The 26,427-nt window shown below is 44.3% G+C and overlaps 1 protein-coding gene across 5 annotated transcripts in view; it reads right to left on the bottom strand.

Annotated features, from left to right (window-relative positions):
- Nucleotides 1–26,427, bottom strand: part of FSIP1 (fibrous sheath interacting protein 1) — a 197,749-nt gene that overhangs the window by 149,082 nt on the left and 22,240 nt on the right. For 3 of the 5 annotated variants that reach the window (XM_069950470.1, XM_069950472.1, XM_069950469.1), the window contains exons 7-10: nt 18,289–18,381; nt 16,010–16,137; nt 12,553–12,660; nt 10,925–11,092 (exon numbers count right to left, since the gene is read on the bottom strand). In XM_069950470.1, coding sequence (XP_069806571.1) covers nt 10,925–11,092; nt 12,553–12,660; nt 16,010–16,137; nt 18,289–18,381 — 497 coding nt within the window. Of the gene's footprint in view, nt 1–8,221; nt 8,344–10,924; nt 11,093–12,552; nt 12,661–16,009; nt 16,138–18,288; nt 18,382–26,427 lie in introns of those variants that run through there. The other 2 variants (XM_069950473.1, XM_069950471.1) reach the window with 2 other exon arrangements.

The raw sequence follows: 26,427 nt of genomic DNA, 5'->3' as shown, positions 1-26,427 counted from the left end.
TAGAGCTGGGCTGGAGGGAGAAGAGGTTACTGATGCACTGGGATTGCAAGATGCTATGTGAACAGAAAAGAAAGAAATAGCAGCAGCACAGCAAGGAGAGAAAGGGTTACACCAAGCACTGGAATACTGCTGCTGAAAGGAGAGGGGGCTTTGATTTACGTTCAGGCACAGCTTGGATCCTCTGAAGGAGGCAGAGGCAGTTTATATCCCAGACTCTCTCCTTCTCTCCTGTCCATACCACAAGCTGTGCTTTGCACCCGCTTCCTGCGTTTCATCTTAATTTCTCTGTTACTAGAGTGGGACTGAACCTAACAATAAGCAGTAGACAGTGGAACAGAGAGAGGGGCACCTAGCAGGGTAAGGAAATCATATAGAGATATGTTAGGAATCACATGGAGGGTGACCTTTTAATGTGACGCTTATAAGGCCCCAATGCCTCAGGTCTATCATGTGATGTTTATAACACTGGTGTAAGCTAATGCGGTACTCAACCCCCTCGGGTACCTGGATCCAGGTGCAACTTCTCCCTATGTCTTTAGAAGCTGCTTTGTAAATGGACAGTAAGTGTAACATTGGTGACATCATAATTCATGCCCCAACCCTTTGTACTGAAGCAGAAGGTCTATCGCTCCTCGCAGCTCGGAGAAGAGACGGCAGTGTTTTCCTCCACTATAAAGCTGAATAATGCTATTCAGCCATGAGACTAGGAAAAATAGCCAGCCCTCCTCCTCCTCCCGCCGTGTCCCTTCACCTGAAGCCAGGAGATGTATCACGTTCAGTCTATTCTCCCGCAGAGCTGAATACCTCTATTCAGCTGTATGAGGAACAAATACACAGACATTCTTCTCCTGAGCCGTGCCGAGTGATATGGCTGCTGGATTCTCTTTATAAGATTTTACAAGAATGGCCATCTTCTACTTGTGGGAATGGTCCGTAACACTAATGTGGGAGCTATAGGCTAACTCTAACTCTACACATATATGCGGTCAGACAACTATAGATACAAATCTCCAATATTCCACACAAGGCAAAATAAGCATGCCTCTATATAATAATGTCTGTGAGAAGGGGGGGGGGGTCGGACATCCTCGAGCGCCTGATCACTAGCCAAGGCCTCATGTACATGACAGAGCTGAGCACAAGCAGCTTGTATGAGTGAGGCCATGCCGTATCTACAGTAGCTTAACCCCTTCGTGCTGCAGCTAGTTTGGGCCTTAATGACCAGGCTAATTTTTCAAAATCTGACCTGTCTCACTTTATGCTCTTATAGCTCAGTGATGCTTTAACGTATGCTAGCGATTCTGAGATTGTTTTTTCGTGACATATGGCACTTTATGTTAGTGGCAAAATTTGGTCACTACTTTGTGTGTTTTTTGTGAAAAACATCAAAATATCATGAAAAATTTAAAAAATTAGCATTTTATGAATTTTGAAATTCTCTGCTTCTAAAAAAAGAAAGTCGTAGCACATAAATTAGTTACTAAGTCACATTACCAATATGTCTTCTTTATTCTGGCATAATTTGGTAAACATATTTTACTTTTTTAGGGTGTTATGGGGCTTAGAAATTTATCAGCAAATTATCACATTTTCGTGAAACTGATTTTTTTAGGGACCAGTTCTTTTTTTAAATGGATTTAGAAGTCTGGTATCCTGAAAACCCCCATAAGTGACCCCATTTTGGAAACTACACACCTTAAAGAATTAATCTAGGGGTATAATGAGCATTTTAACCCTACAGGGGCTGGAGGAAAGTATTCACAATTAGGCAGTAAAAAAATGGAAAATTTAAATTTTCGTTATACGTTTAGATTAAAGTTTCTCATTTTCAAAAGGAATATGAGACAAAAAGCACCCCAAAATTTGTAATGCAGGTTCTCTTGAGTACAACGGTACCCTATATGTGGGCGTAAACCACTGTATGGGCACACAGCGGGGCTCAGAAGGAAGGGAGCGCCAATTAGCTTTTCCAATGCAAATTTTGCTGAAGAAGTTTCTGAGCGCCAGGTGCGTTTGCAGTGCCCCTGTAGTGTCAGCAGAGAGAAACCCCCCCATAAGTCACCCCATTTTGGAAAGTGCACCCCTCAAAGAATTCATCTTGGTGTGTGGTGACCATTTTGACCCCACAGGTATCACAGGAAAGTATTCAAAAGAAGACAGTAAAAATGAAAAACTCGAATTCTTCCAATAATATGTTCGTTTAGTTTGAAATTTCTCAATTTCACGAGGAACAAGAGGAAAAAAGTACCCCAAAATTTGTAACGCAGGTTCTCCTGAGTACAATGGTACCCCATATGTGGGCATAAACCACTGCATGGGCACACAGGAGGGCTCAGAAGGGAAGGAGCGCCAATTAGCTTTTTCAATGCAGATTTTGCTGCAGAAGTTTCTGAGCGACAGGTGCGTTTGCAGTGCCCCTGTAGTGTCCGCAGAGTAAAATCTCGCCATAAGTCACCCCATTTTGGAAAGTGCACCCCTCAAAGAATTTATTTTGGGGTGTGGTGAGCATTTTGACCCCACAGGTATTTGAGGAAAGTATTCAAAAGTAGACAGTAAAAATGAAAAACTCGAATTTTTCCAATAATATGTTCCTTTAGTTTGAAATTTCTCAATTTCACGAGGAACAGGAGAGAAATGTCACCCCAATATATGTAAAGCAGGTTCTCCTGAGTAGAACAGTACCCCATATGTGGGCATAAACCACTGTATGGGCACACAGCAGGGCTCAGAAGGGAAGGAGCGCCAATTTGCTGGAGCAAAACCGCAGCTAGTAATAGTTATTAGAATAGCGCAGTTACTAAAATAAAATAAAAAAAATGAGATTACAGGTAATGTGGGGTGGTTACGGGCAACCAGGGGTGGTTATGGGCAACCTGAGGTGGTTACAGGTAATCTGGGGTGGTTACGGACAACATGGGGTGGTCACGGGCAACCTGCTGTGGTTACGGCAACCTGGGGTGGTTACGGGCAACGTGGGGTGGTTACGGGCAACGTGGGGTGGTTATGGGCAACGTGTGGTGGTCACGGGCAACCTGCTGTGGTTACGGCAACGTGGGCTGGTTACAGGCAACGTGGGCTGGTTACAGGCAACGTGGGCTGGTTACAGGCAACGTGGGCTGGTTACAGGCAACGTGCTGTGCTTACAGACAATCTGGGATGGTTACGGGAAACGTGGGGTGGTTACGGGCAACCTGCAGTGCTTACAGACAATCTGGGGTGGTTACAGACAATCTGGGGTGGATACGGGCAACGTGGGGTGGTTACGGGCAACCTGCAGTGCTTACAGACAATCTGGGAAGGTTACGGGCAACGTGGGGTGGTTACGGGCAACCTGCAGTGCTTACTGACAATCTGGGGTGGTTACGGGCAACGTGGGGTAGTTACGGGTAATGTGGGGTGGTTACGGATAAACTGAAGTTCTTATAGGCAATCTGGGGTGGATACCTGTAATCTGGCATGGGCACCGCAATCTGGAGGGGGTCATTGGCAATTTGGGGTGGTCAGAGGCGCCGTGGCGTGGTCAGAGGCGACGTGTGGTGGTCAGAGGCGACGTGAGGTGGTCAGAGGCGACGTGCGGTGGTCAGAGGCGACGTGCGGTGGTCAGAGGCGACGTGCGGTGGTCAGAGGCGACGTGGCGTGGTCAGAGGCATCGTGGCGTGGTCAGAGGCATCGTGGCGTGGTCAGAGGCATCGTGGCGTGGTCAGAGGCAACGCGCGGTGGTTACGTGCAATCTGGAGGGGTTACATGTAATCTGGCATGATTACGGGGAACCTGGGGGGGTTATGTGCAACCTGGAAGGGTTACAGACAATCTGGGATTGTTACTGATAAACTGAAGTGCTTATAGGTAATCTGGGGTGGGTACATGTAATTTGGGGGGGTTACGGGCAATCGGGAGGGGGTCACTGGCAATTTGCGATGGTTACGGGCAACGTGCGGTGGTTACGGGCAACGTGCGGTGGTTACGGGCAACGTGCGGTGGTTACGGGTAATCTGGGGAGGGGTTAGGGGTAATTTGGGAGTAAACTGCAATTATTACTATAATAAAAAGTGTGTGTTTTATTTTTTTGTATGTTTGTCACTTTTTGTACTTTACATATTCATTTTCACTGTATTACTATGATTACTGTGATATTTTCTATCTCAGTAATCATAGTTCAGTGACAGAGACCAAATTGGTCTCTGTCACTTTAAATTTTCAGAGTTGGCTGGTTGTGAAGCGCATGCGCACTTCATAACCAGCCAGGACGTCGAGGAGGAAGGAGCTCCAGGATCAGGTGAGTATATGGGGAAGGGGGGGTGACTGGGGGATGGGGGTGACAGGGGGGGTGGGGGGCGACTTGGGGGGTGGGGGGACATCACTTTTTATCCCCTGTCACCAATCATTCATGGTGACAGGGGATAAAAAGTGCCAGGAGCACATGGTACAAGCGATCAGCGGTATATAGTACATACCGCTGATCGCTTGTACCGGGACCCAACAGGGGGGTCCCTGATGACTGCCCCATGCTCTCCGCTACCTCCGGTGGCGGAGAGCATGGGGTTTTCATTCATTTTAACTATTCCATCGCTGTGAACCGACATTAGTCGGTTCACAGCGATGGCGGCGGCCATCTTGGAAATGATGGCCGCCGGGGGAGGGGGCTTAGTGATCGCCCTACTAGGGGGGGCTGATCTGAGGTCTGGGGGACACTTATTTCATCTCCCCCCACCGTAGATTCACGGCGGGGGGAGATGAAAGGCGGCGGCAGCACCGGTAATCCCCTTTACCGACGGCCGCCGCGATAACGTTAATAGCGGCGATCGTCGGTTAGGGGGGGGGGCCGGGACGGACCCCACACACTGCCCCAACCCCTCAGCTACCTCCGGTAGCCGGGGGGATGGGGTGGGGGCCGTCCCGGCCCCGCAGCCTTATTCTCTGCCATCGCCGTAAAAAGCTGATGGCAGCAGAATAAGGACCCTTAGTGACCGCCGTAAAAAGCCGTATCGGCGGTCACTAAGGGGTTAAAGAGAAGTCCGGGCCGCAACTATTTTTTGAAGAGCAACGAAACACAACAATCACTGAGCTCAGGGAGATTAGCGAAAAAAAATCCAATGAAGTATTTATTCAAGAATCTCCATTGATACATTGCCTCTTATAAAATTTGAATATGCAAAGAAAAGCGTCCGTGGAGCCTCAGTTGCAAATCTCAAAACACAGGAATAGCCAGATATCCCTCCAGGGAAGGAAGCCTGTTGCCAAGAGGGTGCCTCCTAGTGGGGAGATCACCAAACCACCCTGATACGTAGCCCCTTAAGTCCAACTTTGTTGCATGTATTGGAACATAAATAGGGAAACACCAGGGTGGTAATACAAGGGGCCACACTGGTATTTCCCTATTTGTGTCCCAATGCTCGCAACCATGTAGGACTTAAAGTGGGGGATGTCCTCACTGGGAGGCACCCCTTGGCAACAGTTTTCCTTCCGTTCCCATGCCTGTCCATCTCCAGCGCTGCACATATCACAACTGATGGACAGCCCGCTCAGCCAGTCAGTAAATGGGGCGGGACGCTACTCCAGTCACCGATTGGCTGAGCGGCCAGTCCATCAGCCGGGTCGGGCATTTTCCCCCTGAGTCCTAACGTCATCACAACTTCCAGCGGGGGCCCTGGACCTTCTGGCATGGCAATTCGAGGTAACTAGTTGTTCCTTATTAATTCCTCCCCTGCCAAAAAAAAAAAAAAAACATCCAGACTTCTCCTTTAAAATAAAAACTTTTCATTTTAATCACCTGAGGGGGGTTGGGTTCTGTCCATGTGCAAAGTTTTATTCTCCCCACGAGTATCTAGGCATCTTCTAATGCACCCTATATTCATACATGGCAGCAGCTGCCTAACACTGCTGAGTCATATAATAAAGTATGTCCAGGATTGTACACAATACAGAGCAGCTACAAAGAGTGTCTCCTGCTCTGGAGGACCTGTCCAGTCCTATGTTAAACAGACAGCCCATTGATTTGAATGTTACTGTGTAATGCTTACAGTCTCCTGCAGAGGTGCTGCAGGAAAACTGAACTTTCACTGACTGGCTTTCCAATAGTTAGCTAAATGCTGGGGGTCCTAATAAGAGGTAATTTGTTATGTACTTATTGTTATTGTTATTGTAAAAAAAAAATTATAGTACTGTAAGTACTGGAAGACAAGATTTTTTAATAAAAGTAAATTACAAATCTCTGGCAGTTGAGTTGAAAGAATTTTTTTTTTTTTTTTTTTTGCTGAACTACCCCTTTAAGCAACCCTTTTCTGGGAAAAAAAAAGGGATCACCGAAAGCTCATAACTACTATATACACACTCCCTTAATATACTCCAGTAAGTTCACCAAAGGTCGGCCCACTCCTTATAACTACTGTACATGCTCTTTACGAGTACTAAGAATCAGGGTTAAACTAATCTCATGATTTACGGACTCCAGCAAAGCAGGGGACATAGCAATTATTTGTAAGTATAGTATATGAGTATAGATAGAAATGTGGGCCCCTCCCTCCCATAAAGTCCCTACCATTACCCGTGAGATAGCTGGACACACATAATAGATTGCCCCGCTGTAAAATGCCTATCCATTTGGAAAGAATCAATAAAGCTGCCAGCATTTTAAGGGCATCAATAACAACGATACCTGATCCTTACTAATGCTTCCAATATAATGAAAAGCATATAGGAGTCTGGTCTTCATTACACTGTATGTAAATGATAGGAGGCAATACATACAATGTGCTGCTATATCAGATACATGGATAATGTACATCACATGCCATAACTTGCAACAGCGGGCAAATACGTAAAAGCTTCTTACGCTTTGAAAAATCTTATTAATACAACAGCCTTACTCCAGGGACGGAATGATGATGGCTGCCAAGATGTATTCATCGCAATGACGCCAATCCAACCCTGGGCTTAAAAGATCTGTCATTTAAGATAATGGAGTTGCTATGGATAGATTGCTTAACAACGCCAGACTTTTTGGCAGTAAGGCCCAAGCAACCAGTCTGTCTCCGATTATTCGGACCCTTATCATAATTGCAGCCTTGGGACCTGAAGAAGGTCTCACATTTGCCTCTTTACATTCTAAATGATGTTTTAATATTGAGTTCTACTGAACTCAATGAAAAAAAACAACTGGTAAGCACAAGGTCCTTGCTTTCGACTGTTTAGAGCAGGGATGGGGAACCTACGGCCCTCCAGCTGTTGCCAAACTACAATTCCCATCATGCCTGGACACCCAAAGCTTTAGAGAATTTTAGTTTGGCAACAGCTGGAGGGTTGAAGGTTCTACATCCCTGGTTTAGAGCCACAATGGGGAACCTTCAGCTTTAGCTTTGGCCGTCCAGGCATGATGGGAATTGTAGTTTGACAACAGCTGGAGCGCCGAAGGTTCCCCATCTCTGGTTTAGAGCTATAAATAAAAAAAATCCTCCATGTTTACTGGGTCTCTTCATCCTATAAAACAGCTGTTTTTTAATGTCTATAATCTGTGGAAAATAAAAAGTTTAAAAGGGTTAAAAACAAAACACTGAACTGAATCTCAGTCTTTTCTTTATGAACTGTTCCCTGTTTATAGTCTGTTCCTGGCTTTGGCTTCACAAATTTGTCAGATAAATCAGTTTCACAACAGAAAAAAATGCATGCGTATATAAATGGTTGGACATCAAAAAATCCCTATGAAGGATGATACAAGGCAGACATGTAACAAGAAGTCTATATGCAAAACATGCCAAAGTTAAAAACATTTAAAAAGTACCCTAATCTGTTAGGATTGGGACCCAGAGATACAGGACAGGTGAAGCCCTGAAGCACCCGCTGTCCCTTCCTCTTGGTGTGATCGGCTCCTTAGCAGGCCGGCCTCAACCTGAAGACTGATCACTGTACATAAGACAATACAAACCAAACACAATAATCTCAGAGTCAACAAGCCGGGTCAGAATCGGTCGTCGCGGTACAAAATCAGAAGTCAGGGGGATAGTCGGAAAGTCAAGCCAAAATCAGGGAACAACAATCAGGATACAACGCTTAGTCACACTCAAAGAAATGAGGCATAATGGGGGTGGTAGTCTTATGGAGGCTGGAGTTTCAGGGCAAGAGCATGATTGGGGCAGAGACCTCAGCCCCCAACCCTCTGACAGAGCTGACTGGCGGTGCTGGCCGCCAGTCAGCATAAAAGCAAATACAGAGTACCTGGGCCATCCGGTCAGCGGCAGCGAGAGATGCTAGGAAAGCCACCGATGTGCCCCTAGCAATCGGCCGGCACAATTACCAGGGATGCCTTTAGTGTGCTCCAGCCGGTATCAGCTCCTGATGCTAACCCTGCTAAGGTAAGTGCAAAGTACTTAATATACAAACCCTCCACCACTTGGTATATGGTATAAACCTACAAAAGCACAGATAAATAATACAGCAGAAGGTCAAACACACAAAATGGTTAGGTCCCACCACAGGTAGTGAAGGATAAGGGGTCAGCGGGGACAAAGCACCCCATGCAGTCGGACGGCCACCCAGCTGTGTGTCACTGCTTCAGTCACATGGTCACTGCTCCTATGTATACGTGATCAGAGCACACACATTTTAGTCATTTTGTTTTGAAATAAGGGCTTTTATTTTGGGGCCAAAAAAATGTTGTGAGGTCATTGCCTAGAACAGGCAAAACACTTCTGCATGAATTTTGTCCACAGGATTTTTTTTTTTATATGCTATTCAAACTGGTGCTGTTTTTCGCATCTCAAAGTCACTGCTGATATTCGATCCTAAATGGAGAGAAGTGACAGGAACACTGTGATACTCTATCCACAGGATACTAAGCGGATTGGTGGGGATCCAACCGCTGAGACCCCCGCTGATCTTGAAGGAAAACAGTCACCTAATGGATGGAATGAAGATTATAACAACAGCCAGTGCTCCATTCACTCCTACTAGGGCTTGTGGGGGTCCCAGTGGACACCATGAGGCCATGCCCGAGCACAGCTGGAATTACTGCTATATTTCTGAAACACCATGGGTAGCTCGTCTTTAACAATTTTAAGATTACACGTTGGTAAGGAAAGGCAGTGAGCTAGAAAACAAGGCAGACATAATATATAAGTACAGTCCTCTCGATTGAACATAATCTGCGCCTTTGATGAGAATTTTATTTAAGTCCCAGGAACCGCACGGACATAAATCGGCTCCGCTAAACGTGGAAGTCTCACATTACGCAGCGTGCGGCCAGGGTTAATTGTATGTTTTTGTCATTTTTCTGAAACACTTGTATTCGCCACAAAATGACACCCATAAGATTTACATTATTGCTTTAAATATAACTTGAGCTTGGCGTGTTTACTTCCTGCGAGGAGAATTAACTATAATTTCTGTGCAAGTCGATTATCCTCAGCGTCTGCCAGCGAGACATCTGCATGGATTAGTTTTACATGCAGGACTAGGTCGGGGGCTGTGCATTTGATGTTTTATGTATTACTCCGCTCCAGAGAAAACTATGCGCTGGGATAAAGCAGGACTCTTAGGTATTTAACACTTCCACAACAATCCGCATCCTGGTTTATGGGCTCTGGGGGGTGATAACTTCCTAGAGTCCACAACTGAAGCCTCTATTGAAGATTCCTGTTATCTTGGTACAGATCGGATCAATATAAGTGAAAGAAGAACGTCCGTGAGGTTTACAGCAGGTATGGGGAACCTTCGGCCCTCCAGCTCTTGCAAAACTATAATTTCCATCATGCCTGGACAGCCACTGTTCAATTGTCGGCTGACTTTAAACAAGCTGAAAAATCATTGGCCGCTGGCCGCGAGTCGCTCTGTGTAATATCTGATGTACGGCTGATTAAGGGGGTACTCCCACATCGGTATAAAGAAAATAATAAAAACTAACCATGTCCTTGCCACACAATTCCCAAGCCGTGTTTGAGGCTCAATAAGTGCGCGCATCAGGCTGTCTAATACAGTCCTTAGTGCTAGCTTTAGTTGTCAAAGTCTAGACAAAGTGCCACTGCACTAATTTATTAATTTGCCATTTATGTCTTTAGGTATAATATGTATTGGTCAGCATTTATCCCTTGATGAAACTGCAAGACTATTTTGAAACACGTTGGAAAAGAATTCACTGATTGGAAAAAGGTGTAGGGGTAGTTCAGGGAGGGGTCATCTTTTTGGTCATAAGTAGGGAAAGACAAAGGCTCCAAATATCAATCACTTTTTTTGCTTTTGGATTATATATAAAAGGATCAGACAGCAACTGTTCCATTACTGTTTATAGTGGTTTAATAGCATATGTTTATACTTTGTATTTTATGTTATTTTTATCTATTATGATGTTTTTATTTATTCTAATTTAACTGTGTATTACGCACCTCTGTACTGTATGCATAGAAAAAAAAAAAGCGCTGCGGAATCTGTTGGCGCTATACAAATACATTTATTATTATTATTTATTATTATATGTTGCACTCCATTTTGTCATCTATACATCACTTTTTTTCTAGGATGCCAAAGCACAGCTTACCATGGTTTTGGTAACTTTTTCCAAAAATGCATACTCACCAAATATGCATACTTTTTTAACACCTACTTTTCAGATATATGGCAAAATCGTAGTGTGAACACACCCTTATTGATGTCATTGATAACAGGTGTCAAACTCTGGCTTTCCAGCTGTTTCAAAACTACAAATCCCATCATACCTGGACAGCTAAAGCTTTAGCTCTAGCTGTCCAGACATGATGAGAATTGTAGTTCTGAAACAGCTGGAGGGCCCGAGTTTGACACCCCTGACATAGATGATGGTGAGCTATGAGAATCTTTCATTATAAAATCAGGAGATTGGTCAAAATGCTATATATTGGTTACTGCTACCATGAAGCCCACCAACGAGCATGGCTTTTCTTGACAGAACGCAGTTTACCTGTAGTGACTCTCGGAGGACTATCTCAGGTTCATGATCACTCAACACAGCGGGGTCTTCAGTGCGGGAGAACATCTGTAATTGTGCTTCTATCTGAGCCAGCCTATCGAGGTCACCGGACTCTGGAGTATAGCCTTCACCAGGCACGAGCCAAAGACAGGCACTGGCCTATAATACAAATACAATGCAGCTAGGATTTGTGCACACAGCTGGCACCAGGTCCCCACTATGAATGGGGCAGCAGTGCACTGGCGTAACCATCGCTCCATTCTCTCCTATGGGGCTAAATGAACACAATACATATCAGAGTCCAAATAAAACTTTATTATATTAACCTTAGAGTAACTATAACCAAAGGTCTGAATATCCTAAATTAATTAAAAACTGAATGTAACTGCAGTAAACTCCAATACCCCAATATGATTATGGGGTAACATAAGGATCAGACTTTCAGGATTTCATCATGTCTGATCCATTTTTTTTTCCAAAAGTAACAATGTCTCAAAGGAGTCTGGCAGTGGCGTCACTCCCAGACATGTAAATATATGAGGTTCATAGTTGTCAAGTGAACTGGTGCCGATCCAGTATCTAGCATGTACGACCAGTGCCTACATCGGCAACAACACTCACTCTTTACAACATAGGGCCGCTTTCAGATGAGCCTGATATGGACCTATCTTTGGTTTGTATTATGGATGCAAATCCTGGGCCTATTGACCTGAACTGGCGGATTCATAGGGTCCCATTACATGGGCCAACTATGGCCCGACCATTTTAGTAAATAAGCACCGATCTGCTAGATGGGCGCCTGTCTAGCGGACCTTTTAGACGGGCCATTAATCAGGCAGTAGGGGCTGCATGGACATTGTTAACGATGTCCATGCAGCCCTTGCCCAAACCCCTGACACCTTACCTCTCCCCGCTCTTCTCTCCTGTGCTCTGCAGCTTCCTGGTCCCGACGGCTGCAGCGTGCGAGCCACCTGTCAGCTAACAGGCCTCTCAGCCAATCACAGGCCGGGATCGGGATGCTGTGGAGCACAGGGAAGAAGACTGGGAGTGTTGAGTGGTGATAATTGGCCAAATTGGGCCGATTCGGACGATTCTGGCTTTGTGTAATAGAGACAATGATAAGCCGATGACAATGATCCTTGGCTGATCGTTGTCTCTATTACATGGAGCGATAATCAGCTGGATCAGCCCAATTTGGCCAATTATCACTCCACTCCAATTATCACTGGTTTAGGTTTGGACCTAAAATCGGCGGGTGCCGACCATGCATCGGCTGACCATTGCCTAAACACCTGACATATTCCCCAACTGAGATCTGCATATCTAAAACAATGCAGGTCTCTGTGCTTCATGTGCTTCTATTCCATTACCCAGAATGCAGAGCGGATTATTATAAACCATTCTATAACTTCTATATTCCAGACTTAGACGTGTCTTCACCCGGATTGCCTCCATGACAAGTGGCCCAGCTGTGGTTCAGTTACAGGGTGCCAGCGCACCATCATGACATGGTGGAACAAGTTCCCCATAGAGAAGTGATAATAATGCCTTGGATCTGTTATTTCTATAAAAGCCGTAATATGGCACTTAATAAAAATTGATGCACTTAAACGACTCACCATGATGTCATCATCACCACAGCCATCTTGAACATCCCCCAGCAGCTGCTCCAGTCGTAACTTTTCGTCATCCATAAGAAGAACGTGGGCCCCGGCCTCTTTCACCAGCTTTAATAGTAAGAGTCAGATCTCATTAGTGCCCGGCCTCATCCGGATGATCATACCCGGCACTGCCAAGCATAACAAGCTTTTACATCACATTTAACAGGAGTGCTAACCAGATTAGCTCCCCGACAACTTTGATCAGGGTGTGGAATCATTGAGCAGCTCCACAAACACTTCTGACACATAGGACGTCTCTACTACATCTTTTCCTGCCGTCTGAGGAGCGAAGACTCGTGTTAATAATAGATCAACCTTGTTCTACCATAAGAGCCCATTTTATGAAATGTCTACAATATGTTCTGCAAAACTCTATGACCTCAGTGGGGAAAGCCAAATTATAGGGAGTTGTTCGTTTCCTATGGAAGACTCCAGCCACATTACCATAGTAATACATTCAGCATGGTTAGCAGGATATATATGGCACCAGGGCAAAACAAGTATAAAGGAACAACTAGGGCTATTCTGTGAGGAGCACAGAGGTGTAACTAGGAGCTGCAGGGTCTCAATGCAAAATCTGTAACAGGGCCCCCACCCACCATGTGTCAAGTGGCAGAGAGGCCTTTGTTATCTCTTAGGCCCAGGTCTGACACCTCTCAACCCCGTAAGCTACGTCAATGGAAGAGGACATATTTAATATTATATATTACTAAAAACCTATTGTCCTACATCAGTGCCATAAGGAATATGTATGATATATGACTCATAACGCCTAGAGAGTCCAGCAAAGACACAGAAACCATGGTGCATGGGGTAATGGCAATGGTGCAATGGCGTATAAGACGACCCCTGACTTTTAAGCAGATTGTTAGGGGGTTTGCCTTATACGTTGGAAAATGTTAACCCCTGCCTGACCGCAGCCCTGCACAGCCCGAACGCCTCTGGTACCGTTCCCGGCGCAGGCAGTATGACGTACACTACCTGCGCCGGAGACGGAAATCGCCAAACCTCTCCCTAGCAGCAGAGGGTCTCATCAGAGAGGCTCGGAGATGCTCGGCTGCCGGGAGAGCTTCGGGAAAATGAGAAGTTGCCGAAGCCTCTCTCATTCTCCCGAAGCTCTGCCTGCTGTACTGGAGGCGCGCGGAGGCCAGGAACGGGCCCTAGGTGAGTTAAATATTTGTTTTTCTATAGTGGTCACCCCATACGGCGTATAAGACGACCCCCGACCTTGACACTGATTTTTCGGCGTTCAAAAATTGTCTTATACGCCGGAAAATACTCCATAAAAGCTTTAACTTTTATCAGACATGTAAAAACATCCCACGTATTTTGTTCTTCTGATCAGACCTGATACAGGTTTTTGCTTTTTCCTTATATTATTCCATGATTAGGGTCCAGTCCAGTGACGGACATGTTTTTCAAAAGAGCCGGGGAGTACATAACATGCACCTACCTCACCAGTCAGTCAGCGGTCAAGGTGGAATTCCTGACCGGGAACTGGAGCGGGTGACAGCAGACCCCAGCACTGGAGCTGGGGAGGTAGGTGCATGTTGTTATGTTCGCCCACCTTCTCCCTGGCTGTTTTGAAAAAAATATCCAACACCAGGCTTCCACTTTAAAGTGTCACTGTTGTTTTATTTTTTTGCAGAAATCAATAGTCCTGGCAATTTTAAGAAACTTTGTAATTGGGTTTATTGGGCAAATATGCCATTATCTGCATTCAAAAAGACTTTCATCAGGTCCCCCCCCCCCCCTCCTTTCTCTCATTCACTGCTCATTATCAGGGAATCTCGACTCTTTTACATTAGTCGGGCCCTGTCTGTTCTATGGAGAGGGGAGGGGGGAGGAGGGAGATTGGTCGCCAGCAGAGAGCAGAAAACAAAGGCTTACACAGCGGGAACTGTGTGAAAGCCAGTATTTAGAGGCCAGAGAGGTCAGAGCCTGGTGATGTAGCTGTAAATTAACCTTTGTTGTCCTGTTTTGGTGCCTCATCTCCCTCCACCCCTCCCGTCTATATAGAGAACAACAAAGACAGGGGGAGAGCTTTAAACTGCTTTTTCATGATAAAAATGCATTTTTCGACTAATAAACCCAATTACAAAGTTTCTTAAAATCGCCTGTACTATTGATTTCTGCAAAAAAAAAAAAAAAATTTAAACAACAGTGACACTTTGGGGTACCTAATCATTAATATAAGGAAAAAGCAGAAAACTGTATGTATACATCAGTCACTAAATGCGGGTACAGCAAACCCTCAAATAACATATAAAGTCAGGTCTGATAAGAAGAATAAGTGGCCGGGATGCGTCTCGGCATGTTCATCTGAGCAGACCTGGCTTTATATATTATTTGAGGGGTTTTTGATGCATACATATTGTCTGCTTCTTCCTCACATTATGTACATTGTGCAATATTCTATTATACAATAGGTCATGATTAAGTACATTGAGTCTGATACTAGTTGGCAATGCCAGTGATGTTTTTACAAGCTATCCAAAAAAAGTTATTATGGACCCTTGTGGGGCGGCAGTACACTCGCATGATCATTGCTCCATTCACTGCTATGGGGCTAAATGGACATCAGGCTTGAATCCATAGACAGTGATGGAGCTGCAGTAATGTGAGTGTATGGTAGTCACAGGATGACATTCTCTTGATGGGCAGGGGTCTCCCATCTATTGTACTTTTATTTCCTTTGCTGTGAATAGGTGATAAATTGGGGATGGGAAACCTTCAACCCTCCAGCAAAGCTTTGTCTGTCCAAACATGATGGGAATTGTAATTTTGCAACAGCTGGAGGGGCGAAGGTTGCCCATTCCTGTGATAAATACTTATATTGGCCCATCTAATAGCGTTCATTCACGTGTGCTGTATTACAGAGATGAGTCTGAAGGCTTTGCCCTTTCACCTTAGCAGTGTTCAGATCTGTTTAGGATTATCCCCCCCTTAAAGGGGTACTCAGGTGAAAATCTTTTTCTTTCAAATCAACTGGTTTCAAAAAGTTATAGAGATTTGTAATTTACTTCTATTTAAAAATCTCCAGTCTTCCAGCTGTTGTATGTCCTGCAGGAAGTGGTGTATTCTTTCCAGTCTGACACAGTGCTCTCTACTGCCACCTCTGTCCATGTCAGGAACTGTCCAAATCCTCATAGAAAACCTCTCCTGCTCTGGACAGTTCCTGACATGGACAGATGTGGCAGCAGAGAGACTGGGAAGAAAATACCACTTCCTGCAGGGCATACAGCAGCTGATACGTATGGGAATACTTGTGATTTTTAAATAGAATTGAATTACAAATCCATATAACTTTCTGGAACCAGTTGATTTGAAAAAAATATATATATATTTTCGCTGGAGTACCCCTTTAAAGTAAAACTAACAGCACTGAAAAGAAATGGACAGATCACTTACACACCTCAATGTTCCTGTGGATGAAGTTGACTCCTTTACGATCTCTGTTTTTCCTCTGTGTCTTTCTGTGATCTGATCTTTTGCTGCTGCTGCTGCTTAATAAGTCACCGGCTTCAGCGCCAGAAACATTACCTACGAGCACAGATGCCAAGATGACTGGAATAACTATGTAAATACATGGGAAGGACACATGCTGTGCGGCTATCTAGATGACATAAAGCATGTATACTATGCACTGGATGGAAGGCTATCACACTACAGCTACATGTTTTTCAGGGGCATTATCTAAAAACATCTAGTTCTTTTTTTATCAGATATTTTTGATTGGTATTTTTGACTAAAAAGACAATAAATCATCTATTTCATGGGGTGATTATCAGGCAAACAGGCCAACAATTGTCCTTAATAATAGGCCCGCCACTCAGCTGACACACAAGCAAACGCTCCTCTGTTGGCTGATCGCATGGATTTAACCTATGAAATAACTTCTCATTCGTCAGAAGTGCGTCACCCTGTGTAATAGGTGACATGTGGCTGACAAATGTAAAGTAAAGGGCTGGACAAATAATCCAGCATTCATACCATGCTACCCAGTAACCAAGCCTAATAGTAGGTCTGTTACATGATCAGCGCTTGTATAGGGGGCCTTGGCTGTGTAATAAAGCCCTTCATGGTTGCATCTAAAACAGGCATGGGGAACCTTCAGCTCTCCAGGTGTTGCAAAACTACAATTCCCATCATCCCTGGACAGAAAAAGCTTTAGCTTTGGCTGTCCAGGCATGATGGGAATTGCTGTTTTGCAACAGCTGGAGGGCCGAAGGTTCCTCATGCCTGATCTAAAACAAGACAAAGTGCACACTAAAGGGGTCATCTGATGCGAACACATTTTTTACATCTTGCTGCCATATAAGAAAACATAACAAACATTATATGCTTACCTCTCCACACTCCCCTGGTGTCCTGATGCGGTGTCCCCCACTGTCTGTAGCCACCGTTACTTCTAAAACGAGCTTGTCTCAGGGGTGACAGCACGCTCAGCCAATAACTGCCTGCGGCGCTGTCCTGCCTCCGTCAGTGATTGACTGAGCATGCTGTCACCCCCAAGATGAGCTCGTCTTGGAAGTAACGATGGCTACAAACAGTGGGGGACACCGCATCAGGACACCAGGGGAGTGTGGAGAGGTAAGCATATAATGTTTGTTATGGTTTCTTATATGGCAGCAGGATGTAAAAAATAAGCAAGCATCAGAATAGGTATGATCTAGGAACTCGATGTTGTGTTTGCAAAGAGATTTTACCTTGAAATGCGTCCAAAAATGTTTAAAGTTTAGCGCAGATGTTTTTTTTAGGGTGCGTTCACACCTACAGGATCTGCAGCAGATTTGATGCTGTGTTCAGTTATTTAAATGAAATCTGCTGCAGAAAATCAGCTGCAGATCCTGTAGGTGTGAACGCACCATTAAAGCGTATCTAATAAAAAGAAGTTTTTAAACCATGAACCAAATGTTCTGAATACGATGGTCATTCCCTGTACTTGTTTCCTGAGCTGCTGTAGCTACGGCTGGTCTATGCACCTGAGGCTGATGGATGCCTATATAGTGGTGAGCTGTTATTTCCATACAGACTTAAAGGGGTACTCCAGCAAAACATATATTCTTTCAACTCAACTGGTGTCACAAAGTTATATAGATTTGTAAATTACTTTTATTTAAAGGAGAAGTGAGGCAAAAATCCTAATTTTCCAGCAGACAGGGGAAGGGAGAAACATAATATACAAGCACTACTTACTGCCACTGCTCCGGGACTCCCTCCGGGCTCCTGGATCTCAAGGGACATCACAACCCACAAAGGACAATCCATCAGCTGGGTCGGGTATTTTCCCGACATCAGAAATCTGAAGTCTATTAGCTGCTGTATGTCCTGCAGGAAGTGGTATATTCTTTCCATTCTGACACAGTGCTCTCTGCTGCCATCTCTGTCCATGTCAGGAAGTGTCCAGAGCAGAAGCAAATCACCAGAAAAGCCTCTTCTCCTCCGGGCAGTTCCTGTCATGGACAGGGGTGGCAGCAGAGAGCACTGTGTCAGAATGGAGAAAATACACCACTTCACTCAGGGCATACAGCAGCTGATCAGTACTGGGAGACTTAAAATTTTACAACAAAAGTAAATTATAAATCTATATAACTTTCTGACACCAAAAGATTTGATAGAGTTTGTTTTTGCCGGAGTACCTCTTTACGTTACGCAGTAGGCACTGCACAGCTATTCAATGTTCCAGTGTACCTTGCAAGTCTTCCAGGTCCTCAACACAGTCTTCAAGAGGAAGTTGCGTGGAAAACAAAGGAGGAAACATTTTCTCGAAGACAATGGTGTCTGCTGAACAAAAGAGAAAAGTGATAATAATTGTAATAATTCTCACTAATAAGAGAACAATGAATAGGCAAAACATTCAAACAGTCTCCTGCTCAGGGTTCTCACCTCTCAGACAGAATGGATAAAGGGGGTGACAGTGTCACTTTAAAGAGTAATCCAGCATTAGAAAAACATGGGCACTTTCTTCCTGAAACAGCACCACTCTTGTCTCCAGTTTGGGTGGGGTTTGGGTTTTGCATTGAAGTGAATAAAGCTTAAAGGGAATGTGTCATCTGAAAATGACTTATTGATTACATCATGTTTTTATGTTCAACATATTTTTTTAAGAATTCTTGGTGATATTTTTGCTAACTTTCAATTTTTTTATCTATATTATAAAATAATCCTCATATCTTACAGTTTTAATTTTCACCACTGGGGCTAAAACTAAGCTGAGACTTCCTGTTATATCTGTGGTGATAAGAGAAGGCTGCTGTAAATTAATCTTTACAGCATTGTAGACAATAGCAGCTCCTGTAAAATAACCACTTTAAAGGTCACAAAACACGCCCAGTAATGCTTCACATTCATCTCAAGGGGACAGAGTCTGTCTATTGTAGTCTATGTCCATGAGTCTTGCCATAAAGTATGTCACTAAATGCTGTTAAAAACAGCTCAGGCAAGATGGCTGCCCCCATACCAATGTACAAAAAAGGAAATAAAAAAAATACAGTAAAAAAAATAAATAAAAACAAATTAGAATAAGAGAAAAAGAGTTTTATTATCTGACTCGGCAAAAGAAATTTTAGGTGGCAGATTCCCTTTAATTGGAAACCACACCTGGACTGGAGATAAAAGTCATGTCTCTGGAAGAAAGTGGCCATGTTTTTTTAATGTTGGATAACTCCTACGAAGGAAGAGTAGGAGGTATTTTTTATGTAAACAATTCAGAAGAAATGAACTTATATAGAGCATACATTTCCAAAAAGGAGCGCCAAAGACAATGCAATTTAAGTTTTCCTAACTCTTAAGACCGAGGCCTAAGAAGGCGCTGGTGGGAAGGTCCATAGGAAAGTTAAACAACTGCTGACTTGTGGGAACAAGCACATAAAACAGGTGGTACAGGACGGAATGGCTCTGAGGGCCATTTGAACGCACATGTCAATGGAAAAATAAACTAAGTACAGGCCAAAAAATGTCAGACACCCTACTTTTCCTTGGCAATGAAGACTAGGGTTGTAAAGGACTGTAAACACCTACTGGTCAATATACACAAAGTCTACCGCTGTGCGAAAGGCAAAGTCCCTCTAATGATTTCTGGATGCTTCTCCATACAAACAAAGCTGCAAGTATCCGCACATGGCCACTGCCTATTCCCTTTACATACGTTGGGTTAATAATTGACTTTCCACATCTCCAAATGATCCCTTGGATAGAAAGTGAAGTGGTGTTTGGGATACATAAGTCAATGTGATGCCAGGGGAAACATGGCATGTGTTACTACTCACAGCACTAAACCCCATCCACGTCATGTTTTCGGGCCAAGTCGCTGATATACATTGAGTGTTCCTGTATATATCCTGGCCTAAAAGTGACACGCTCACTGACATTATTAGGCTACATGTGGTCTACTAGGTACTATGCTTGGTCTGTTTTCTGAATGTATGGACTATTTTGCAGGATTTTTTTACAAAGTCCCACAAAAAGAAAAAAAAAAATAGGTACACCGGGCCTCATTTACTACCAAGGAGTCAATTTTAAGCTGTTATGCTTTTGGTTGTGCCTGTTTTGGTTCTTTTTTAACGTCAAATTCATTAAAGTGTCACTGTCGTTTAAGTTTTTTTTTTTTACCAGAAATCAATAGTACAGGCGATTTTAAGAAACTTTGTAATTGGATTTATTAGCCGAAAAAATGTATTTTTTTATAATGAAAAAGCAGTTTGAAGCTCTCCCCCCTGTCTTCATGGTTCTCTTATGGAGAGGGGCGGGGTTGAGGGAGATGAGGCACCAAAACAGGACAACAAAGAGTTAATTTACAGCTACATCACCGGGCTATCTCCTCTGAAGTCAGCACTGACCTCTCTGACCTCCGAATACCGGCTTTCATACAGCTCCAACTGTGTAATGCTTTGTTCTCTGCTCTCTGATGCCGACTAATCTCCCTCCTCCCCCCTTCCCTCTCCATAGGTTACACAGGGCTCGACTGATGTAAAAGAGTCGAGATTTCCTGATAATGAGCAGTGAATGAGAGAGAAGAGGGAGGGGGAGACCTGAGGAAAGTCTTTTTGAATGCAGATAATGGCATATTTGCCTAATAAACCCAATTACAAAGTTTCTTTAAATCGCCTGGACTATTGATTTCTGCAAAAATAAAAAATAAAAAAAATACGACAGTGACACTTTAATGTGACCCTAAGTAACTCTGGAGGGGTTCACAGAATAAAACCCGGCCTGACCATCCCACCACTCTAGAGGTGGCTGGCCTTTAGTATAGAAAACCCATCCAAAAAATGGTTTGCTTACTAATCTGTCGGGTGTGTTTTTTTTTTTTTGTTTTTTTTAAGGACACACCTGCAACCCACCCCCTTGGCAAGATTTGAGGCAAAAATTATGGGTTTGTCATGTTTTTGGGAAAATTATGACGCACATCTTTAGTAAATGTGTCGGAACACTAAACCATCAGGGAAAATGGACAAAAACCTGACAATTCGCTGCCGGGAACACATTAGTAAATCAGCCTCACTGTTGGTGCGTTTACACAGACAGATTTATCTGACAGATTTTTGAAGCCAAAACCAGGAACAGACTATGAACAAAGAACAGGTCATAAAGGAAACACTGAGATTTCTCCTTTTTTCTAATCCATTTCTAGCTTTGGTTTCAAAAATCTGTCAGATAAATCTGTCTGTGTAAACGCAGCATTAGGTTGAACTATTAACAATGGGTGTGCCTTTAGCATGTTGTGGTATATGATGGAAATCCATGATGTTGCTATCCCTACATACTGTATACTGGCAACATGTCTCAAAAACGTAATGTTGCCCTCAGTTTATAGTTCATCTGATCAGGTAATAGTCAGATGGGCGTAATCTTAATTTGAATGACTGATGAGTGGGATTCTACCGTCAGGGTCCTATTCTACGGGCCGACCAGGGCCCGATCAATAATGTAAACGGGCGCTGATCTGCTAGATCGGCATTAGTTTACTAGGCCTATTCTTTGCAGCCCTTGTTAAACACCATACATTACCTAAGCATGTTGCAGGTCTTCTCCTGCGATCCTCTTCCCCCCAGTCCCGCACGCAGCAGCAGCTTTGGTGCGGCCTGTATGAGCTGACAGACCGCTCAGCCAATCACTGGCTGCGGTGGTCCTGGCCAGTGATTGGCTGAGCGGTCTGTCAGCTAAGACAGGCCGCACCAAAGCTGCTGCTGCGCGCGGGACCGGGAGGAAGAAGGAGCGCAGGAGAAGCCCTGCAACATGCTTAGGTAATGTATGGTGCTTGTGGAATCGTCAGTCGTCCGATTGGGCCAATTCAGCCCATTATCGCTCCGTGCAATAGGCCCCTCAGGGAGGTGTATTAGGCCCTCACGCTGTCTTACTGTATAAACACACCCTTCACATGATATTCTTACACCCATCTTACTATTTGTCAGACAAACTATAAACCAACATATCTTGGAAATGAAGGGGGAGGGGGGGTCAAGGCACTGTAAGAACTTATATAATCAGGACACCCTATTTAATGACAGTAAATAGTTTTTGGGGGGTTGACTACATGTCATCCTTAGTGGATGGGGGTCTCCTGCTCAGGACTCTCCCCTCTCAGACAAAATGGAGAACAGATACAGAGTGTTTTTTTACCTGGAGGACCTGTTCTCTGCTGTATTACACAACCTATTGACTTGAATGGGCACTGTGTAATGCTTCATTTTTCCTGTGGGAGTGCTGCAGGGAAATTGTACAGTTACTGACACATTACAGCTGATCTCAGGGATGTGTCCAACATGGACAAACATCAGCTTAATGTCAAACGAAGCCTATAACAAGCAGGGATTGTAATGTACATGGGGCCTAAGGGCCCATAGGGCCCATTTTACATGTGTAAAAGTGCAAGTGATCAGGAAAACGTCTGCTCGTCGGCTGGTCTCATCTTTTGTGCTGCGCTAAAATTTATCGTTACTAGCAGCACATCTCTCTGTGTAAACAGGAGACGTGCGGACGATAACAATGAATGTTAATAGCCAACTAACAATGCAGTGATTGTTTGTGCGGCCCTGTCATGTAGTTTACCGCGCCTTCTAAAGGCACTTCAAATAAGTCCCAATTGCAGATCGGCGCTCGTTGCGGCTGTGGACTGGCAATGTAAAAGGACCCTAAGTTAGGTAAAGTCATCACGATGACCTGATATGTGATCTTGGAGCACCAACGATCTGTAATAAAAGGCGATCAATGGGATTTCTAAAGCAGGACCTGCAGCGATCAGCTGATCTTTGGTCAGGCTTCACTTACATAAGAGTTGTCTTCATGAAACGAAGCCTCTCACCCAACGTTACAGGTAATATTTACTGAAAGGAAGAGAACAAACCATTCTGGATTGTCCTGGATTTTATATACTTGGGGCAATGGGGCTGAATGGAACCTGAATTCAATGATCAGGAGTCGGAGCCCAATACTTTCTTGCTAACTTTTTGATTTTGTGACAAAGAAGTGAGCTCTGGCTCTGTACATGATTTGGGCCGAGACGTGGAGGAAACAGATGTGCATTGAATCTATCTTTTATAACATACAGCATCTGCAGGTAGGATACTGTACCCCCCCCCTTCAGGAACGTATGGAATGCTGTTTTGGAATACTGATAAAGATCGACGTTCGGACAGCACAATGGGGCACTCACTTTAGTCACCTGACTCCAATTTTCAAGGAGAGAACTCATACCGAAGGTTTTCTATAAGGATAAAGTCAAAGCTAGCGGCTTAAAGGTCTTTCCAAGGAATCTTGTATAAAAGAAAAAGGGAAACCCAACCCAAGAGTGATTTTACAAAACCGAGAAGAATTAATTCACATGCGAGATCAGCAACCTTGCTCCCGCCTGGTACTAAGCCAAAGCTGGCTCCACTACAAAAAAACCCTGCGTGCATGTTATCTGCTGTGCCAGACGGCCAGGAGGAGGAGACGCAGCGTCAGGCTGCTCATCCAAGACGGGGAGGATAGGGTTACACATTTATTAAACTGCAGTTAACCCTTTCACATGACCTAACCGCATACAAGTCAGGGGGGTGAATATACATGGCACAGGGATGTATGGATTTATTCATCTGAGATATATATGTCAGACTCTTTTTTCTCATTCAGAGTGGGGAGAGGATATGCTGCAGCACGGTCCTCTCCCCACTCATTCAGCCGAACAGGTATGAACACTCAGACTCGGACCAATGAAAACTTTTGGCATGTCTCTATGACATATCAAAAGTTATTTCTAACGACAGTGACACTTTAAAGGGAATGTGTCGTGGTAGTGGGGGCATCTTTGATGGTAGTGGTGCCCTCACTGATGGTAGTGGGGGCATTGTTGATGGTAGCAGGTGCATTACTGATGTAGTGGGGGCATCACTGATGTAGTGGGGGCATCGTTGATGGTAGTGGGGGCATCACTGAAGGTAGTGGGGGCATCATTGATGGTAGTGGGGGCGTCACTGATGTAGTGGGGGCATCACTGATGGTAGTGGGGGCATCACTAAAGGTAGTGGGGGCATCGTTGATGGTAGTGGGGGCATCACTGATGTGCATTGTGTATTGTGGGAGGCACTGTAGCTAAGATTGGGACACAATAGAAAAAAGTTAAAGGGAACCTATGAATGAAATAAAGGAGACCTATGTTTTACTGAGAACACTCTGACATTACTGAGAAAAAATAGTTATAAAAGAGACAAGCATCGGGAGAAGTGTCTGAGGGTAGCTCCCCATGGTCTCTCCACACCCAACTCAGATCTCTCCCTATAAACAAATAGGGAAACGCCAGCCAATTGTGCCAAGCTGTGCAAGAAGAAGAACCATTGCCGTGACTCTTCTCCCCATGCCTAGCCCATGGTTAGGGCAGTAAAAATGTGACAGGTTCCCTTTACCCTGTATTACATGCTTGATCACACATGCTTATCCATAGGTAATACAGCTTTTCCTCCAGGCCAGTCTCCCCCAGCAACAATGACTGATCAGCAGGGGTCAAACATGCAAGACCCAGAGGGATCAGCTGATCATTGGAGCGGCTGAAATCTATAAGTGGGTTGTTAAGAAAGGACAAGCCCTTTAATACGACATGACTTAAGCAGCGTGCCTTTCTACAGGAGTATGCTAAAGGTTCACATAGCTGATACAGAGGGGACGGGTAAAGACAGTGCATGAAATCCAGACATTTATTTTCCTGAGAAAGCCAAGATTTACTGGTAAAAGATGTATCCCAAGAGATTGCTCTAAGACATGGAGAATGACTTGTGGAGACCTAACAGCCTGATTTAAGATCTTACACGCGCTCCCCGCTGCCAAAGTCATGACAAATTCTACTGGGAGAAACCATAGAGGAGACTGGTGCTATACTGCTTTACAATATAAAGGGATTTAGAGGATTTTAGCTGCAGGTTAAGAAAGAAATTTGATAAAGAACCAAATCAGACACTTGCTGAAGCCACAGCCTGGAAACCTGCGTACACTGTACAGATCTCAGGGAGCTCAGCGCTTAAAGGGGTTATTCAAAAATAAAATGTTATCCAGTATCCACAGGACAGGGGACAACCGGCTGATCACGGGGGTCTAACTGCTGGGACCCCGACCAATCACAAGAACGGAGGTCAGTTGTCCTCTAAGTGAATGGAGTTATATTGTCTGTGACTTCCGAACATTGCCGAGTGCTGAACTCATCTATGTCCAGAGTTCACATGGAGCGCTGCTGCATTCACTTGGAGGACATCAGTCCTCTATTCCCATGATCACCACCCCAGCGGTTGGACCCCTCACTGATCAGCTATCATGTTTCTCTGAAAATATGTGTGGTGTACCACCACTCATGTTGCTATTGGTTACACCCTTCGCAAAAGTCTGTACTTATTCTAAGTCAGTGGTGATGTAGTAGTGATAAAGTTTCACCACTAGATGTCGCTTTTATAGATATATGCACTTAGCAGCTGCACGGTTAAAGGGTTATTGTTTATTTGTGTGTCACATGGAACTGTGAACCTATGTAAGTATCTTCTTTTTCTGTCCTATCATCTCTTACTTTACTTCTTCTTATGCACTCTTCACCCACTCACAGCACATGTTAGATATGCTGGAGATAGGAAGTCACACAGTTGGAGGAAATGTAAAGGTCTTTTGTCTCTAGACTCTGTAGTGGAAGGACGCAAGCTAGAACGCTCCCTACAGTGGTCCCCTTTGGGCCCTGGTCCTCTGCCAGGTCCCCTCAACCTCAGTTGCGGTCTAGGGCCCTATTCCACCGGACGATTATCGTTTGCATAATCGTTAACGAATAACGATCTCAAACGACCGCTATTGTGAAAGACCTGAAAACGTTCACTCATTTCCATGGAACGATAATCGTTACTTATGATCGTAATTGCGATCGTTTTTTCTTCGCTATTTATTCGCTATTGCGTTCGTATCTATTGCGAACGACCGAACGATGTCTTACTTAATGCAAACGATTTGCGAATGTTTTGCGAACGAGCAACGATAAAAATAGGTCCAGGTCTTATAAAGCGATCAACGATTTTTCATTCGGTCGTTAATCGTTAACTGCATTTCAACCGAACGATTATTGCTTAGATTCGAATGATTTAACGATAATCTGAACGATAATCGTCCGGTGGAATAGGGCCCTTAGTCAGGTTCCTGTATGGTGAGAAAGCTAGACCAGACGCACCTAACAGTTTCTTCTCAAGCACTTTACTAAACACTATGTAGTGTTAAACCCCTCACAGGAGAGGACACGTCAGAGATAATCTCAACCCACGCCGTGGACTAGGAGAGTCACAGTGCAGGACAGAATCCACAGATAGCAAACAAACTAGGAAACGATCCGGA

This window comes from Dendropsophus ebraccatus, chromosome 13 (genome assembly GCF_027789765.1).
Source record: "Dendropsophus ebraccatus isolate aDenEbr1 chromosome 13, aDenEbr1.pat, whole genome shotgun sequence".
Lineage (NCBI taxonomy): Eukaryota > Metazoa > Chordata > Amphibia > Anura > Hylidae > Dendropsophus > Dendropsophus ebraccatus.
The sequence above is the reverse complement of the archived record's forward strand: the minus strand, read 5'-3'. Positions and strand labels throughout refer to the sequence as shown.